Source organism: Bos javanicus, chromosome 18 (genome assembly GCF_032452875.1).
Source record: "Bos javanicus breed banteng chromosome 18, ARS-OSU_banteng_1.0, whole genome shotgun sequence".
In the NCBI taxonomy this organism is placed as follows: Eukaryota; Metazoa; Chordata; class Mammalia; order Artiodactyla; family Bovidae; genus Bos; species Bos javanicus.
In genome coordinates, this window is record NC_083885.1 from 29,659,470 (window position 1) to 29,680,418 (window position 20,949).

Genomic DNA, 20,949 nt, shown 5'->3' on the forward strand with positions numbered 1-20,949 from the left:
ATTTGTTGCCTCCAGAGTGTTTTTAATTTCACTTATTGCATTATTCATTATATATTGACTCTTTTTTATTTCTTCTAGGTCCTTGTTAAACCTTTCTTGCATCTTCTCAATCCTTGTCTCCAGGCTATTTATCTGTGATTCCATTTTAGTTTCAAGATTTTGGATCAATTTCACTATCATTATTCGGAATTCTTTATCAGGTAGATTCCCTATCTCTTCCTCTTTTGTTTGGTTTGGTGGGCATTTATCCTGTTCCTTTATCTGCTGAGTATTCCTCTGTCTCTTCATCTTGTTTAAATTTCTGAGTTTGGGGTGTCCTTTCTGTATTCTGGCAGTTTGTGGAGTTCTCTTTATTGTGGCGTTTCCTCACTGTGTGTGGGTTTGTACAGGTGGCTTGTCAAGGTTTCCTGGTTAGGGAAGCTTGTGTCGGTGGAGCTGTATTTCTTCTCTCTCCTTTCGAAGAGTTGGGTTGCTTTTCTGGGTGCCTGATGTCCTCTGCCGGCATTCAGAAGTTGTTGTGTGGAATTTACTCGATGTTTAAATGCTCTTTTGATGAATTTGTGGGGGAGAAACTGTTCTCCCCATCCTACTCCTCCGCCATCTTGGCTCCTCCCTCCAATAGACTACCTTCTTTTAAAGTTTAAGGTAAATCCCCTTAGGTAATGCATTGTAAATTTCCTTTTGATTTTTTTTTTTTAGATTGTTGTTGTGGATCATTGTTAAAGTCTGTATTGAATTTGTTATAATACTGCTTCTGTCATGTTTTGTTTTTTTGGCTGCAAGGTATGTGGGATGTTAGCTTCCCTATCCCTAATCAAGCCTGCACCCCCTGCAATGGAAGGCAAAGTCTTAACCACTGGACTGCTAGGGATGTCCTCCTTTTGCTTTTTAAATGCGGTTTCATACTGAATATTTATCATTATTTCTAGTTAGACACTCTGACAAATGTCTAGGTATTTTTAAACAACAATAATAACATATTTGAAAGATTCTGATGTTGTTGTTTAGTCACCAAGGTGTGTCGGACTCTTCACGATCCCTCGGACTGCAGATACCAGGCTTCCCTGTCCCTCAAAGGATGAAGCAGATCCACCTACAATAATCATCCTTAGATACCTTCACTTACTTAGGGTCACATATAGAAATCTCAGATGCTAAATCTGTTGGTTTAGAGAATGTCCCATTTTCTGAGCATGCATTTTGTTTTATAGTTTGTTCCACTCATACCTTAAAAAGATGCCATCATAAAGCCAAAGTCCTACATGTAAATTTCTGCAGTCACAAGACCAAAATTAGTGTGTCCCAGATAAAATCTAATTCATGATTAATTATTTAATATTTACATAATATCTTTAGAGAAATTCTAATTTTCTCCGAGTCATCAAAATAATCATTTATAACTGAGAACTCTAAATCGAATATGACAAAAATATGAAAAAAAGTGAATGCTTTACATAAAAGATTAATGTAAATTTTTAATTTTTTATTTAATTCCATAAAGGCTTAGTGACTGCTTCTTTTGGTCAAGTATGATGCTAAATGCTTGAACAAAGCCTCCTCTCAGACACACTGGTTGTGTTTTTCTCATTTCTTACAATGAAAAATGGCAAGCACTGTAATAAAGTCATTGTTATACTGCAGTTAGAAAGGGGTCCCAGATGTGCCTGGGAAAGGGGAGGGTGGTCAAAGATGACACCACAGTGTGGCAGCATCTGTTTGGGGACAGGAAGAATGAGTAGGGGTTTTCCAGGTAGAATATGTAGGGAGAGCATCCCCAGCAGAAAGGAATACAGGAAGAAAATCTTGGGTTTGTTTAGGAAACGATAGAATTAAGGACCAGGCTGGGCATGGTGAGAGCTAAGGTCTGACAGATGAGCAACCTGCCCTTTCATTCCCATCCTTCCTTTCATCTTGTCCCTTCCATCCCTCTTTCTTTTACTCTTTACTGAGTATTTCTTATATATAAGGCATTGTGTTAGTTGCCAAGACAGACATGGCCTTGCTTTCATGTAACTGAGTCTACCTGTAGAGAAAGACAATGAAAGGAAATAAGATTTTTAAAGCTTACAGTGATGTATTCTTGAAAAAGAAAAGGGATGAGATGTATAAAATGTTATTAAAATACTCCTGTCAAAAGAAACAGCAAATATGAAAGGTCAGTTAGGAAGATGGTCAGTATTTTTAACGACTAACAAATGACAGGATTGTTGAAATTCAGGATACAGTGCGGGGGCGGGCATCGGGAAGGACCTTGGAAACCATGTTGAAGAATTAAGTTTTTTCACTTGCAGGAAATGAGGAACCACTTGAACAAAATACAGGAGGAGAATGACATGATCTAAACCGCAGCTGGATTCCACAGGACTTTCTGTATTGTACAAATGTGCTTTGTCCAAGATGGTAAGCGCTAGCTGTATGTGGCTATGTAGCCCTTGAAATCTAGCTAGTGTGACTGAGAAATTGAAATCATGATTATATTTAATTTAATTCATTTTATTTCCATTCAAAGAGCCACATGTGGCTAGTGGCTACCATATCAGCACAGATCTAAACTGAGTTAGAGATCACTGGGGCAGCCGTGTGGATACCAAAGGGCAGGAGACAAGCACACGGGGCTGCTGTAACTGCTCACCTTAAAGAGGACAGTGTTTGGGACTCCCCTGGTGGGCCACTGGTTAAGAATCTGCTTCTTCAGGGGGCCCAGGTTCTATTCCGGGTTGGGGAACTAAGATCCGTGCAAGGCACAGAGCAGCAAAAAAAAAAAGGGGGGGGGGCAAATATGATGGTGTTTGAGCTTAGTAACTAAAATAAACAGGACATGGTGATTATTTGGATATAGGAAGTAAAGGACATTAAAGAATTTTGAAACAATACCCTTGTGGAAGGCTCATAACTGTCTTCTATTAATCTACATTGCTTTCAAATTAGATAATTCTCTTTCTTTTGTCTCCTTTTAGCCATATTTACCTAATTAATCACAAAATACACCAAACTGGTCAAACAGTTCACATAAAGATGAGCAAATATGGACTTCCCTGGTGATAGAGTGGATAGTAATCTGCCTGTGAATGCAGGGGACAGGGGTTCCGTCCTTGGTCTGGGAAGACGGTGCGCCATAACTACTGAAACCCAAGCACTCTAGGACCTCAGAGTCACTGCTACTGAAGCCCGTGTGCCTGCAACCTGTACTCTGAAACAAGAGATGCCCATGCACCGCAACACAGAGTCCCACTTGCAGCAACTAGAAAAAACCTGAGCATAATAATGAAGACCCAGCACAACGAAAAAGAACTACATACACAAATTATCCAGAAAAAAAAAAAGGAGAGAGTGAATCCCTAAAAGCAGCCAACTGAAAAAGGACATTACATTAAAAAAAAAAAAAAAAAGACTACCAAAATGTAATTAAATCTTTCCATAAATGGTATCTGTAGCTCAGAGCAGGTATCTGATATTTCCCTCTGGTGTGTCTTTTTATGATGGGAGATAGGATTTGTGAGGATAAAATCTTCTACACCCATGATAACCTTGATTCTCACTGTTCACCCTCAGGTCACAGGAATCCCAACAACTCTCATAAATCTCAAGGGGCTCACAACGACCTAAGGCTGACAGGGGACAGTTAGCAGTGAAGAGTAGCTTTTAATTCACTCAGTTACCTTCTTGGGGCTGTCAATCAGGCCAATAATGACTTTTCCCTATATGAAAGAATATGCAGAGTTGATGAATGGCACATGGACAATAAGGAAGAGATGGTGTGAGATGGAAATACATCATTGTGTAGCTGTATGCACCATGAGACCACAACCAGAATTGAGACTTAATAAATATTTCATGTATTTATCATGGCCTTCCTAATTTTTGGCCTGTCTTCTAAGCCCTGTATATTAATTTCTTAGTTAATCCTCCTTTTACTTATGTAGCCCACATAAATTGTTATGACTCTCAATGCTTTGAGTCATAAAATGAGGGTCATATACATTTTTACCCAGCCACAAAGTTAGTGAGGTAATAAGTGTAATCTCCTGACCATAATATCTGACACTTAATCAATTAGTCAGTGTTGAATAGTTGTCAGAATGGTGGTATTTGATTTTACGTTTGTCCAATTTTTGTCAGAACCATTAATTATATAGAAAAATATGTTTTATAGAAAACATTGTACACCCAAGAAATAAGAGTAGTGCATATAAAAGTAGGTGTTTTGAAAATTTCCTAAAGTTATTTATATACACTTAAAAATTTTAATTGGACATTCAGACTCAGTAAGTGCTAAGGTCTTATGGTAAGTGCTAGGAAGTAAGAGGTGAACCAGATGTAGCCTGTTGGGACTCCCCTGGTGGTCCAGTGGTTAAGACTTGACCTTCCAATGCAGGGGGTGCAGGTTCGATCCCTGATCTCGGAAATGAGATCCCACATGACTCAAGGCCAAAAAACCAAAACATAAAACAGAAGCAGTGTTGTAACATACTCAATAAAGACTTTAAAAACGGTCCACATCAAAAAAAAACCAAAAAACAAAAAACTTAAAAAGATGCATCCTATTAATTCTTTAAGAAATGGAAGTGCATTTAGACTCAAATAGCTTGTTTACTTGCTATCACAACAAAAATAACATATATTTTTATGTGATAAATAACCATTCCTATATTCAGCCAGATAATATCTTTCTAGGAGGTCAAAAGTGTTTTTTACCAAAAATGCTCATCCCTAAAACACAGTGCCTGACCACATGGTCTAATCTAGTCTTGGATCTTCATGCAAGTGCAAAGCCTAATATCATGTACTTGTTGTTGAATAAATGTGCTCCAGACATGTTTCCTCTTTCTCCAGTGGAGATCCCATCCTCCAACTTAACCACCCCGTGGGCTCTGCTCCCTTTCCACATCTGTTCTGCAGTTTCAGATCCTTGGTTTTAAAGGACATTTAGATCTTGTGCTGTCCTTTGCACCATTAAATACATCTTTTATAACTCTGAACCTTCTTAAGGACTTCCATAAACTTTATTTTCATTTACCATGAAGCTATTAATACATAACTCAGTTGACTATCCCAAACTTGACTTGTACCGCGAGAGCCATTTATAGTTATTTCAGCTAAGCCTATTCCACTCGCCAGCAAACTGACTTCAAACACACAGAAGAGAGCTAATAAACGTCTGATAGGTGGATGGGAATGACATTCCTCCATCTTTTAACATGTTCTCTTCTTAAATATGCAATATTATGTTTTCCTCTGCAACACTAAGTCAAATCTGATTGTCCTTTATCAAAAGCAAGGTTGTATAATACACTGTGTCACATCAGAATGTAGAAATATAAGGAAAACTAAAGGCTTTGTTGAAATGACTCCCATAAATATTTGAACATCAGATAAGAGTGTCAAGCTCCCTTTGTTGGGATGCAAAATAGGGGATTTATTTTGCCTTATGAGTATAATAATGTTAGATAACACAGCTCAGCCTATACAAGCAGCTTTGTTTCTCTCAGAATATAAATGTTATTATTAAGTTTTGTTCCCTGGAGGGTACAGAGACTTCACCAATCACAAAAAAATAAAAACATTTTAAACCCCAGATAAGCACTTTTCCCATTTTTTCCCCCTCTTTAAAACTTCTTATGCTTTTTTAAAAAAGCACCCTAGATCACTTGTCTTAAAATAGTTTATTAATATGTGAAGCTTGATTTTTTTATTATTATTATGAGTCAGGTTTATTGTACCACACTGGAAACATTTCAGCTAAATCAATTGGCTGCTTAGAGCCTGCATCTCAAAATACAGAACAGATACATATTTGCCACCACACCATAGTGTGGAGCTAGATGGCTAGCAGGGTGAAGTTAGTCAAATTACTCCCTCAGTAAAGAGGTTCCCTGCACTTGTGCTGGAGGGATGTGAAGATACACAGGGCAGCTGCCCCTTTAAGGAAGGACACCAGAGCTGTAGGAGGAGCAGTTAGGGGAAACCCTCTAAGTATCAGCTCCTGAGAATCTGCCTCATTTTCAGAGATTGTCCTGTGTTACCTGGAGATTAAGCCAGCAGAGGGATAAAGACACTACCAATTTGGCAGGACATAGGACTCCTCTGATGATCAATATGCATTCCATTGGATTGGGCCAAGGCTTTGCCAGGCCTGCACTGCAGGTTAATCGTGCCCCCTGTCCGCCTGTTTCTGTCCCCTCCCAGTCACAGGTGCTTCTCTCTAACAAACAGCTTGTACTTCAAATGCCATCTACTTTCAGGGAAAACAACCTGTAACCCATGTTTTTAATGGGAATATGGGAGTAAGAATATGGGTAATCACAGAGTTCATGTAATATAGTATAAATGAGATACCTGTGAAGGGCCCTGTACTAAAACCCTAAACAGACAAAACTAAAGATCCGCAAGATACTCCCAGTATGACTCCTTAAATATCTACTCTCGTATTGGGGAATACATGTTAGAGTTTGTCGAACATACTCCAGAAAATCTATTCCAAGTGAATTTCTATTTCATGTCACTTCATGTTTTCAGAGAAAGAGAAATGCTGCTGGAATCAGAGATTTTGCCAAGACACTGAAAAGCAGAGACTAATTTAGTTAAGACAATCTGTATTGTAATCATCACTGAGGTCTAGAGAATGGAAGGGGCAGGTAGAAAAATCAGGTATTATGAGAAATTCATGCAAGAAACAAATATATTCCCCACTCCAAGCGAGTAAGCATCCAGGTCTTTTTCATGATGCCTTTTCACAGTTCATATGATAGTTATTGGCTTCCCCTGTGACTCATCAGTAAAGAATTTGCCTGCAATGCAAGAGATGAGGGGTCCATTCCTAGGTTGGGAAGATCCCCTGGAGGAGGGCATGGCAACCCACTCCTGTATTCTAGCCTGGAGAATCCCCATGGACAGAGGAGCCTGGTGGCTACAGTCCACAGGATTGCAGAGTCGGACATGAATGAAGCAACTGAGCACACAAGCATGATAGCTATGGTGATTTCTCCAAAAGCTATGCTACATGAAGCCAATTTTTTCCAGTAGATTCAAAGTAAGTACACATAGGGTCAGGGGCCCCATAGAACTAACCTCCGGAGGGTTCTAAGGCAAGTATGGAGGATGTCAACTCCATCATATACAACTGGATTTTAATACAAAGAATTTCTTTGACTACAACAGATTTTTTTTTAAAGAATTTTTTTAATCCTCTCTCTAGGGAGTTTTCTAGATAGATTAAGATCCTGAAATTATGTGAGAATCAACTGTTAAGATTACTGATGAAAAACCCAAGCTCTTACCAGTATACCGTAGGAGATGACAAACTCTTTTGTAAAATAAATATCTTAGGCTTTGCAGGTCATACTGTCTCTGTTACAATGACTCCACTGCAGTTCTTAGGCATAAAGGAATGAGAGTGGCTGCATTCCAATCAAACTTAAAAGAAAAAAAAAAAAAGAAGTGGGGAGCCAGATTCGGGACACAGGCTATACTTGACTGACTTCTGGCCTCATGAAATAGAGTTTAAACTATTTACTCATGGAACACACCTGCCCCCCAACCCCTTCATGAAGAGTCTATGGAAAGGAAAGGGGGCAAATTTATATATTATAATAACATATAGACATGTATCCTCTTACAAAATAGGAATAAGTGCCATGATAGCTGCAATGCTTGATGGATTAGAATCTAGAGCTCAGACCAGCAAGGAAGCCTGAGCGTCCTTTACCTCAGATGCTTCTGATTCTCTACAGAAATTTCAAAGTTTAAATCTCTTCTTCTTAAAGAGTGCAAGGCACCTGAGCCAATTAACTTATCTATGAAATCCTAGTGCAAAGAAACTGGAGTTCAAATTGATCTGGTCACACTGTCTTTAGTCCTAGTGATGTTCCTTAGAGCACAGCTAGGGAGATGCTGCTCTTGGAGAAAAGTGGTATATATCTATTTTTCAAATTTAACAGGCATAAATGCACTTTAAATTATAAAGAAATGTTTTGCTAAACATTGGTTTGCAGCCTCTGTATGGCAAATTTACAGGAAGATACATTTTTGAACCAACTGTGAGTGAAGATGCTATTTAGAGTCACTAATAATGAAATAAACCCCTTAGTTATGAATCAGTTATTATATTTCACTGAACTCCAACTGTTTCTTTCTCACTGTTTAATTTCATTCTAGCTTTTGTTATTGTGCCTAAAGAAACCATTTTAACATTTTCTCGCATGCACTTCAAATATCAAAAATTCCATCGACAAGTTTTCAGCTTTTTGGCTCTAATTGCTCTACTGGTTGCTCTAACTGCTTTAATAAATAATATTATCTGAGTTCTGCTAGTCCCAGAATTCTAAAGTCCCTGCATCACACATTATTTATTATTCTTTTAAGAGAAAAAGGAGCCTTTTTCTACCCAAAGCTTCTCTTAATAGTGAGAGAGAAAGAAGAGGCAGGGAGGGAGGTATGGAACAAAAAATGAGAGAAAAGAAGATACACACAGTCCATGCTCTAGATTAATACTAGGTTCTCTAGAGTGTGACATAGTTCCACATTAGCATCACTGAGTATCTGCAGTTCCTTCTATTGCAATCCCTTAGAAAACTAAGAAGTCTCTTCTTCTGTGTGAGCCTAAAAATAATCTAGTTTTGCTTATCATTTTCCGATTGAATTAAAGGTTAGATAACTGTGAAAGACTTGACTTTAACACAGGTGTGCAACTCGCTTCCTTACTATAGAGCAATGTCCATGAGGGCAGAGGCTCTGTCTCTATAGAAATCCCTTGAGAAACCATGAGTTCTGTATATCTATATCTAAAACATAGATATAGATATGTGTGTACCATTCCATATGTGACATATATATATCATAAATGTTATATATGTACATACATATATGTATATATATATATAGTAATGTGAATGAATAGGTGACTATATGACTAAATGAATACATGACTTAATTAGTATTAATCATTGTTAGCTGAATTAGCAGTACAGTGAGTTTTTTGGGGGGAAAAATGACTTGGATAAGCTGGTACTTTTGAAATGGGAAACATTCACATTTTAATTGGCTAAAAGTGTGCAGGAACTAAATGACCAAGGTTTAATTGCGTTTAAAAGACTCCTTGTATGATACTAGACCCCTGTACACTGTTGGTAGGGAAGGAAAGTGGTGCAGCAGCTATGGAAAACAGTATGGAAGTTCCTAGAAAATTAAAATAGAATGACCATATCATTCAGCAATCTCACTTTTGTGCGTTTATTCAAAAGAACTGAAATCATATTAGCACCCCCACATTCACTGTAGCATTATTCACAATAGCTAAGATGTGGAAACAACGTAAATGGCCATCAGCAGATGAATGGGTAAAGAAAATGTAGTATATGGTATATTGTTGTTTAGCCTCAAAAAGAAGAAAATTCTGTAATGTGCAGCAACATAGATAAACCTGGAGGACATTGTGCTAAGTAAAAGAAACCAGTCATCAAAGGATAATATAGCATGATTCCACTTGTATTCCACCTGGGCTCTTGCTTCCCTGATAGCTCAACTGGTAAAGAATCTTCCTGCAATGCAGGAGACCCGGTTCAATTCCTGGGTCGGGAAGATCCACTGGAGAAGGGAACAGCTTATCCACTCCAGTATTGTAGCCTGGAGAATGCCATGCACTGCATAGTCTATGGAGTCGCAAAGAGTTGGACCCGACTGAGCGACTTTTACTTAAAACAGTCAGAGTCATAGATGCCTAGAATGATGGTTGTCCGGCTGGCCTCAGAGAAGGGAGGAATGAGAAGTTGCTATAAAGTGTCACTTACATTCTGCACAACCCTGTGGCTATAGTTAACAATACTGTATTGTACCCTTAAAACTCTGTTAAAAAGACAGATCTCATGTAAAGTGTTCTCATCACGATTAAAAACAACAGTAAAAAGAGACAAGGTCTCTTGGGAATTATTGCAAGACTGAGGAGAGAGTCAATCGATACACAGTTTATTCACCATACAATTACCAGGTTCTCTATGAAATATTTCCACTGTCGCACCATTGGATATCAGGACTATCAGAAGTGCTTTCAGGAAAAGAGCTCATTAACAGTAAGCCTGGTGTCTGAGGTGAATTGTAAAAATGCCAGAATGCAAGTAGGAAAAAAAAGGCAGAGTCTTGTGTTGAGTAGGCACTTCAAGAGAGGAATTTGGACAACACAGCACTGTGGCCATCATGGTTATGTGTCAACCCACTTTGACTGCTGAATAGCCATCATGCCCACTTTTAATTCAAGCAGCTCATGTAGACGTACGGGAAACGCTTTGAAAGAAAAGTAGGAAGCAGCCATTGAAAAAGAAAACAGTTACATGCCATCTCAACACCATGGTGACAATAAATACACACTTGACGTGAATTTATTGGGTGGAAAATAAAAATGAACCATAGCAGGTTTACATGAAAGCACTGACCGTTAATTAACACCCACTCTGTGCTAGTAGGGGTTTCCCTGGTGGTTGAGCAGTAAAGAATCCATCTGCCCATGCAGGAGACGTGAGTTTGATCCCTGGGTCTGGAAGATCCCCTGGAGGAGGAAATGGCAACCCACTCCAGTCTTCTTGCTTGGAAAATCCCACAGACAGAGGAGCTTGGCAGTCTGCAGGCCATGGGGTCACAAGAGAGTCGGACACGAGAGCAACTAAGCAGCTGTGCTAGTAAGTTGGCCTTAAGTACAAATAACTTGCTGCCTCTAACACCGTTTCAGAGTGTCTGTCACAAAGTAAACAGTAAACATTAGCTGTCATCATCCTACACTTCATGCAAATGCCAGGACCTAGCAAAGCACATGCAGACATAGTGGTCAATGGTAAGAAGAAATCTGGATTTAACCCTAGCCCTCACACCTGCCGCTATATCACCATGCATAGGAAACATCCTCAGTTTCCTTCCTCGTAAAACTGGAATCATACTGAGTACTTCACAGGTGTCTTTTGTGAGAATTAGGTGAAATGATACATAATAGAAGCTTAACACAATGCCTGATTCATCAAATACCTATTGTTTCTCCTGTTACCTCCCTAATCATAATTTGGTTCACAGCTGATAGTAACAGACCCACACAAAAGGGCTAGGCTTATTTAACTTACATGCAGAGTACATCATGAGAAACGCTGGACTGGAAGAAGCCCAAGCTGGAATCAAGATTGCCGGGAGAAATATCAATAACCTCAGATATGCAGATGACACCACCCTTATGGCAGAAAGTGAAGAGGAACTAAAAAGCCTCTTGATGAAAGTGAAAAAGTTGGCTTAAAGCTCACCATTCAGAAAACGAAGATCATGGTATCTGGTCCCATCACTTCATGGGAAATAGATGGGGAAACAGTGGAAACACTGTCAGACTTTATTTTTGGGGGCTCCAAAATCACTGCAGATGCTGACTGCAGCCATGAGATTAAAAGATGCTTACTTCTTAGAAGGAAAGTTCTGACCAACCTAGATAGCATATTGAAAAGCAGAGACATCACTTTGCCAACAAAGGTCCGTCTAGTCAAGGCTATGGTTTTTCCAGTGGTCATATACGGATGTGAGAGTTGGACTGTGAAGAAAGCTGAGCACCAAAGCATTGATGCTTTTGAACTGTGGTGTTGGAGAAGACTCTTGAGAGTCCCTTGGATTGCAAGGAGATCCAACCAGTCCATCCTAAAGGAGATCAGTCCTGCGTGTTCACTGGAAGGACTGATGCTGAAGCTGAAACTCCAATACTTTGGCCACCTGATGCGAAGAGTTGACTCATTTGAAAAGACCCTGATGCTGGGAGGGATTGAGGGCAGGAGGAGAAGGGGATTACAGAGGATGAGATGGCTGGATGGCATCACGGACTCCATGGACATGAGTCTGAGTGAATTCCAGGAGTTGGTGATGGACAGGGAGGCCTGGCGTGCTGTGATTCATGGGGTCGCAAAGAGTCGGACACGACTGAGCGACTGAACTGAACTGAAGGAGCAAGAAATCCTCCACTCATACTCTGGTTAATTCCACAGCCTGGTATACTCTCCTTTTTCTTGATCTTGTGCATCCTGAATTGCATGAAACCAGTTAGAAAATGAATGGGTTTTGTATTTCCTGCTAATTCAGAGCAGCCTTGCTTATAATAGCCAAGATATGGAAACAATCTAAATGTCCATCCATGAATGAATGGATAAAGAAGATCACACACACACACACACACACACACACACACAAAAGGCAGTGGAATACTACTCGGTCATGAAAAAGAATAAAATCCTACCATTTGTGAAAATGTGGATGGACCCTGAAGGTATTATGTTAAGTAAAGTATGTCAGAGAAATAACAAATATATAATCTTACTTACACGTGCCATCTAAAACAAAATAAAACAGAAACACACTTGTAGAGAAGAGTAGCTACCAGAAGAGAAGAGGCTTTTGGAGGTGGTGAAATGGGTGAGGGTGGTGAGCTGTATGCTGATAGGTGGTGACTGGGCTTGTGGTGGTGAAAAGTCTGTAGTGTATATCGATGTTTATACCACAAACATCTGTACTATAGTACCTACCATAGTATAACACTTATACTATAAACATTGCAGTCTAACTATAATTCTGCACACCTGAAACTTATTAGAATAAACAAATAAAAAAGATTTGCAGAAAAAACTGGTCCTGCTAAGCCATCCCAACATGTCAAGACACAGTTTGTGTCACAGAAATCACAAGGAAAGAAAGGGAGTGTGACAAAGGATAGAAATCAGGCATTGCATTGTCAGAAAGAAAGAACAAAAAATGGCTATGCACCACAGTTCCATCCTTGACTATTTGTGTGACAATGGGCAAGATAGTCTTTTTCTCCTCAGCTTCCTCATCTGTTAAATGAGTATACACATTATCTCACAGAGGTGTTAAAGAATGAAATGAACCCATGTAGCACATCTCTGCCACATATTAAGCACTCACTAGTAGCAATATTCACCACAGTAGCAAAGGCAAATTAGACCAAATGAGGTTAATTAGACTATTTAGCATGCAACTGATAAGTGAAAAGAAAAAGATAATCCTGCACAGTCAGCAAACTTTAGTAGAAGAATCTCTGCTAAAATGAGTACTAGGCTTTTATTTTGCATTTAAGATATGAAATTTATGGTGGCTTTATTAGTTGGTAGTCCTAATAACTCCACTTATTTTATTTAACAACTTAATTATGTCAGTAACTGTCTGAGGAAAATGATATTATCCCAGAATACCAAGGAAGAAGCTGAGTCTCAAAGAGAATTCCAGAGACCAGCTATCTGTCTGGGAAGTAGCATTGACAGGGTTTGAAACGATCTGTTCAAGACATGGCATCTTTTAAATAATTTACACAACTATATTCTATATTACTGAGATGCATATGCTAATGAAGAAAGTAGCACATGCTTAATTAATGTTCCCGGAAGGGAGATTTTGCCTTTGTGTTTTGTCTTTGTGTCACTGTGTGTTTGCCCTGTGATTATACAAACATAGATATAAATACAGACATGTTTATAGACACAGACACATGTTTAGTTATAAGAATTTTTTAAATACATTGATATTTTTAGCCTGTCAGTGAGCTCTCAAAAGAAGCAGAGTCGTAGAGGAAGCTGACCAGCCAATTAATGACTACATGTTTTAACATGACCAATGCCACAATAAATGCCTATTTCTTGCTGGATAGCAAAGCAAACATTCCCCTAAACGATGGATACAGTCTTGTTAGTATATAAAATACAACAGTCCTAAAGAGACAATCATGTGTTACTATTTGTTACTTGATAATTCCCTGAATATCTGTGTCCTCTAGTCCTGTTTTAAAAGGTTAAATGGCTCTAAATCTGTCTGCTAGACGTATAAGGAACTCTGCACTGCTCTGGCTAGTCAGGAAATTTAATTTTCTACACAAATTAACCAATTGTGCATAGAAAGAGGAAAGCCACTCTCCACAACCCAACTCGGGGACTAAGGTGGGAGGGGGGATAACTGCAAAAATGTAGAACAGATACTGAAAAAATGCAGTTGGTGATTCTTACATTCTTATCCCATGGAGCCAATGCACCACCAATTAGAACCACGTGGGGCGCTCTTTCTGAATAATGCATCAAAACCCTGCTGGAAATGATTTGAAACACTGATCACCCCTTCTTTGGGTGGGGCCATATATGCCACCTGGGCTTCCCAGGTGGCGCTATATTAAAGAACCTGCCTACCAATGCAGGAGACTTAAGAGCTGAGGGTCCTGTCCGTTGGTTGGGAAGATCCCCTGGAGAAGGAAGTGGCAACCCACTCTAGAATTCTTGCCTAAAGAATCCCATGGACAGAGGAGCCTGGTGCGTATGGTCCATGGGACTGCAAAGAGTTGGACATGGCTGAAGTGAATTTGCACATACACAGGCACATATGCCAAGGGAACAATTAATAGCACTTGCCTGCCATCTACCAGAGCTACAGATATGACTGTGTCATCAAATGGCGCTTCATCTGTCCATCTCTTCCTGGGAACATGGCCCCAAGCCTCCTTTAGTTTGCCTGGAAATGAAATGCTTCCAAACCAGGCAGTTGTTGCTAAGCAGCCTCAAGCTTCTTATACACCTGCCTTTTATGCCAATGGCAGTAATAAAAAACAATAGCAATAGCCGTAACAATCAACTGCAGTGATAATAGTCACTGGATTCCCTGTGAACTGGAATGATTCTAAAAATATCCATTTTTACATAAGTAAAAATATAGATTACAACACGTGGGGAGCTCTAAACCTAGATTTTTACCCATTTCTGCCCATTTGAGGTTAGTATTACTTCAGTACCAAAAGTTCCTCACACTTCATCTCTAGCTGATGAAGGACATGTCTCCGCACAGGAAGTTTGTTCCTGCTGGTACTCCAGATTCCATGTCTGGGGTGTACCCGGAACTCCTCTGATATCTGAACCCCCACTTTCCATGAGGGTCCTCCGCTTGGCTTGCTCCTGGCCCCCTGTGGAGTCTTTGCTGACAGGAGTAGAAATCTTGGCAAATCCAGTGCTAAGCTGGCCCACGGTCCCTCGGTCGGTTCAGTCTTGTTTACCCTTACCATTATCCCGTCCCTTATGCTTAAAGATGTGAAGGAAGTGGGAACTGCTCAGTTCTGTGTTCCTTCAGAAGAAAAGGGGTAACAGCTGAAAACGGGGCAGATTCATTTACTCAACAAGTATCATTGCCTCTATTTATATTAGAATTTCAGCATAAAGTGATTTCACAACTTCACCGTTTAGTCAGAAAATGGACATCCATGTAAACTTATTTTTCTGGATTCTTTCTTCCCTGGTATCCAATTCTTGTCCCTTTTAGAGGTACGGTTTTCTTAACAAATAGGGAGGATTCTGTGTGCCTACAGCATGTTGAGTTCCTTAGAACAGAGAATAGGCAACTGACCATTCCTCAATTCCCCACATGGAGTTTTACCTTCTTAGAGGTTGCTCTTTTGAAGAAAGCATTTTTTTGGTATCCTTATGAGATACACTCTCATCCTGAATTTCAAAATGGCTTGTGCTAAAAACAACTTTTCTGGATCTGAAAAGGATTTTTTTTTTTTTTTTGCCCAGACACAAATTATTTGGGGCACTGACTACGCCGAAGTGTTTTACCTCCAGCCTCAGAGTTTCAGCACCCTCGGGAGTATTGGGCATTTAATACAGGAACAAGAATTGAATAAACATAGCTTTCAGAAAGCCATTTGTCTATCTAGAGTTTCCCTGAATAAAGTAATTAGAAAAATATCTGCCCTAAGTCCCCGTAATTTAGAAACTGAATGACTTGCATATAAGCTGACATCTAACTCATAAATTAACTGGACAATTCTTTAAAACTGTATTCTTCTATATATATTTTCTCTCTCTTTTTCAACAAGCATTTCTCAGAAAATATTTGAAATCCACACTCAAACACGTCATTAACCAACACTTCACCCTTGGAGACCAGTGGACAAGTTATAGATTTTCAGTGTTCTTTCGGAAGAAAGCTATTTAGCTTGAGCATCTGCACCGTCATTTGGGTGACTGGCAAAAGAGAAAAGATGTACACAGTTCAACAACAACAACAAAAAAACCCAGAACTGAGCCTCATTTCTAAAAAAAAGAACAAAATCCTTAATGAAGGGTTATATTTCTCATCTTGGGAAAATTTTTGAGCAGGGAAAGTATAAACAAAGGGTACTTTTGAAATAGCAGAGAAAGGTTTTTGTCTAAAAGGCACCCATGCAGATATGCTGACCGATCAGAAATGTCCATCTAGTAATAAAAAGATAATTTCAAACCCAAATACAGAAATAAGATGAGGGTCTCTTACTACTCCAAGACAATACCTTACAGCTCTAAATTTTTATACATAATCCATGTGATTGTCAAAGGAGAAAGAAAAGAAAATAGCAATCCTTTTCTGATGCTAGAAAACAAATGTACAACAAGCAAAAACAATGTAATATAAAGGGTCCACCCAAAAGCACTGCAAAATACATGTGATCTGGCCTTTTCACTGTGCTCTCTGAAAGCCAAACAGCTTTCTTCATCTCAGCATTTCTGGCTCTGAGCATTATATATAGCTGTTCCCAGGTGTGTGGGCATGTGTGTGTGCAACACACCCATAGACACAAGCGTGGTGCATGTTGACCAAAATCCCTTGGCCATGTGAGCAGTGTCTCAAAGGCAGCCACATGGACTGCATACATAATTACATTTTGTACTGATTTGCTTGTCACAGGCCGTAGCGAATCTTCCTTTTAAAAGAGAAATACCTTATTGGACTGGAGGTGATGTCGGGGTCACGAGCGGTCACCTGCCCAATCACGGAGTTGAGAGCAGCGTTCTCATGCACTTCCAGGAGGTAAGTCGGTGAAGAGAAGACCGGAGGCTCATCAGCATCTTCGACGACAATTTTGACGGTCGCCGTGTCTTTAAAGGGCCCCCTGCCGCTGAAACGCGGGTCAATGTGGACATTGGCCGCCTCTACCTTCAGTGTATAGGATTTTTTGGTCTCAAAATCCAGAGGCTGTTAAGAAATGACAAAGATGAATGTTTCTCACTAATGACCACAGCCGCGAGAACAAATGAGTATAACACTGATGGATGATCGTTATGTGCATTTAAGCCCATTTGTGAGTCTTAATGGGATCACTCTCCTATCCCCCATATTCAACCTGTAAATTTTACAGGCATTTATTGATATCTGTTTATTATACAAGCTCAGTGAATCTAATCTCCTACTGTTTTGTTTTGTTTTGCTCATTTCACTTGGAATTCACAAAATATTCACAGTCATGAATCGTGCCATCAAAATTTCACTTCAGAGTCATAATAAAATTTTACTAGTGATGGCGTGACCTGCATACCAATCAGTCAGTTAATCGGGCCTCTGCTGGTCGGAGATAAGGCAGCATCAAACACAATCTCTATCTGGGAAGAATATTTTTTATCATTTCTGCAACAGTGTGTGAAATGTAAAGAACAAGAAATAATCATTGTTTAGTCCATGGAGACATTATAAAGCATAATTTAGCACTAATCCCAACAAAGAGTGTTTTCCTATTTCACTTCTAGAGCATCACTGCTTTGCTGATCATGGCTAAAATCAAGTTTATTCTTTTTTAGGGCATTCTTAGAAGGTCTCTATTATGAGTTCCGTGCTGTGAAGCAGGTGGACATATAAAGATGTATGCAGATATATATCTACCTGTTTTTATATTTAAGGGAAGGAAGAGGGAGACAAGTAGATATATAGATAGCTAGGACTTACTGTGTCTTCTACAAACCACTTAAAAGCAATACGAAATTACCTCATTGCACCATTACTGAAAATATTTCTGACCTATTAATTCTTCCTGCCTTAAAAGCCCCAAAGACTTAATGATCTAAGTAAATAGAGGAAGGTAAAAGAACACAGCCCCCCTTAACAACCCAAAGCCCATCTGCGTCAGAATCCTCGCTGTCCAATTCTCTCAGCAGGGCATAATACTTCAGATGTCAAGGATGTATTTCTGTCAAGGTTCAAAAAGATAATTTAGGCTTGCACTGCAATTTCTTATAAGAAATTGAACTTTACATCTGTGATGCAAATTTTTTTTAAAAGAAGTCTGAACACAAAGCAGCATTACTGAATTCTTTCAGAACTCTCCTACAAGCTTATATATACACATATATAGTGTTGATTTTTATATTTGAATTTTTTTCTAATTGGACTGGACTTTTCTTGAGAGATATTTTCTAATAAAGCAGATACTCAATCCTGCGCATTCTGAAATTTCTAAGCACATATATATACATACCCATGAATACACGATTCAACATCATCATTTTCACAATTTTGCAACAGCCCCAACTGTAACAATTATGTAATTTCAAATTCTTCACAAATACCATTGAATATAGCATATTATGCTCTGCTAAATTCTTAGCCCAACCTGAACACATTCTGGTGTCCTTAGGACTTTATCAGACCAAAAACAGGGTCCATGCATTGTGGGAAAATGACTCCGTACATCATTTTCCAGAGTAAAATGCATGTGTTTCTTGGTGTTGAGATGTGAATATGTTTCTAAGTTTATGAAGAGCGGTGAATAAAAATAGAGCAAATGGCTAATTGCTTCAGTTTATAAAAGCACCTTATGGTAACAAAGAACAGCAGTTAATAATAACAATAAAAATGACATTAGGAATCATTAACCAAGGAAAATGTGGCCCTGGGTTATTCAATAATTGACTCAAGTATAATTATACTGTACTCTATTTCAAACATGAGTTTTTAAATACTTTGCAACTTTTACTACTGAGCTCCATCCAGGTCAAAACGAAGCATTGCTCAGCAGAATTAAAATAGATGCAACCAATTTTTTCTTCAAAATTGATTTTTAAACTTGATTTTGTATTTTAGAGTATATCCAGAAAATTCCAGGTTCTCACTGTCAAGACCTCCCTGATGGGGGACTTCAAAAGCATGACCATGGGGAGCAGATCCCTGTGTAACATGAGAGAGAGTCAGATAGTAAGCTCGGAGTCATGTCAATATATTGCTGATCAAGACAGAGGGCAGAACGACTGGCTCCCAACAGCGTGACTGATCATACGTCTTTCAATTCATGAATCAGCAAATCTGTTTTAAAATTAATTTCTACTACTTCACAACAAACATGCAGTACAATACTGAGCAAAATACTCATTATGAGGATAAAGGGGCATTTTCCTTTGCAAATGCCCATGTCCATAAAATACTGAACTGTGCTCTACACATTTTTTTTTCAATAAACTTGTCATGATGAGAAATAAATATGGAAAATGTGCAGAATCTTTCATATTTACCATACGTACATACACACAAATGGTTGTGAGCAAAAGCAATCACAGATTGCCATATATTCTTTGTACTATTTGTGGAGATATTTCTTTCTTCAGTGGTAGCCCCAGGTGTGTGGATGCTAAGTTGCTTCAGTCCTGTTTGACTCTTTGTGACCCTATGGATGTAGCCCACCAGGCTCCTCTATCCATGGGATTCTCCAGGCAAGAATACCGGAGTGGGTTGCCATGCCCTCCTCCAGGGGATCCTCCCAAGCCAGAAATAAAACCCGTACGTCTTACATCTCCTATATTGGCAGGCGGGTTCTTTACCACTAACACCACCTGAGAAGTCCATCCCCACACCCAGGAACAAAACAAAGCTGAGCTTCACTGACCTCATTGCTTGGACATTTGATCATAATTTGGAGTATCTTATGTTAGCCAGGTTGGCCCTGTCCTTTCAGGGCCAGAACGAGCCAGAATAACAGGCTGACTAGTTTGTCTGTCTTTGAGTTTCTCTAAAAGCAGAGATTGCAATGAAGACCTAGGAACCTTCAATGCATGTTTTAGAACTACTCCAAGAGTTGGACTGTGAAGAAAGCTGAGCGAGGAATTGATGCTTTTGAACTGTGGTGTTGGAGAAGACTCCTGAGAGTCCCTTGAACTGCAAGGACATCCAACAAGTCCATTCTGAAGGAGATCAGCCCTGGGTGTTCTTTGGAGGGAATGATGCTAAAGCTGAAGCTCCAGTACTTTGGCCACCTCATGCGAAGAGTTGACTCATTGGAAAAGACTCTGATGCTGGGACGGATTGGGGGCAGGAGGAGAAGGGGATGACAGAGGATGAGATGGCTGGATGGCATCACGGACTCGATGGACATGAGTCTGAGTGAACTCTGGGAGTTGGTGATGGACAGGGAGGCCTGGCATGCTGCAATTCATGGGGTTGGACACGACTGAGCAACTGAACTGAACTGAAGAAGCAGGAATACAGAAATGGGGGGGGCGAGTTCTATAGAAAAGGCATTGAATTTGCCACTTTTGTGGGCTAATGAGGATCCCTCTCCCCTCTGCCAACTGAAAAACCTCTGAGGAGCCACAGACAATCTGCCTCAAGGTAATTTCTTCCAAGAAAACTGTCCACAAGTCTTTGTCCTTTACTGCTTGAAGGCTGCCTTCAGTGTTGACTTTCCTAGATAGCTGGAGGCTCTGGACAAGAACTGAGCAAGTTCCTGTGACTCATGGAAAAACACTGAGGCACAGACAGGAGAGAAATGATGGATGAGATGGCAGGCTAGCACCACCATGGTCACTGCTTACTGAGCTTTAGCTGAAATATACAGTAGGACCAAGAGATAGGATGTGAGAAAGGACTCTTACTTTTTCTTCTTATTTCTTCCAACATTATTTATTATTCATTTATTTGACTATGCCTGGTCTTGGCTGTGCCACATGGCGTGTGGGTTGCGGCATGTAGGATCTAGTTTCCTGACCAGGGATCTAACCTGGGCTCCCTGCATTAGGAGGACGGAATCGTAGCCACTAGAACATAAGGGAGGTCCCAGGACTCTTACTTTTTCATAGCTAAAGAAGCCAAACCTCTTTCCCTTCTAAGATTATATCAGGAAGTCCACCCAACCACCACCATCTTCAATGTTCACAT

At 39.6% G+C, this 20,949-nt stretch overlaps 1 protein-coding gene across 1 annotated transcript in view; it reads right to left on the reverse strand.

The window, feature by feature from the left end:
- CDH8 (cadherin 8) overlaps window positions 1–20,949 on the reverse strand; it is a 407,409-nt gene that overhangs the window by 146,303 nt on the left and 240,157 nt on the right. The window contains exon 7 of the mRNA XM_061387406.1: window positions 16,754–17,007. Within this exon, the coding sequence (XP_061243390.1) occupies window positions 16,754–17,007 (254 nt within the window). The remainder of the gene's footprint in view (window positions 1–16,753; window positions 17,008–20,949) is intronic.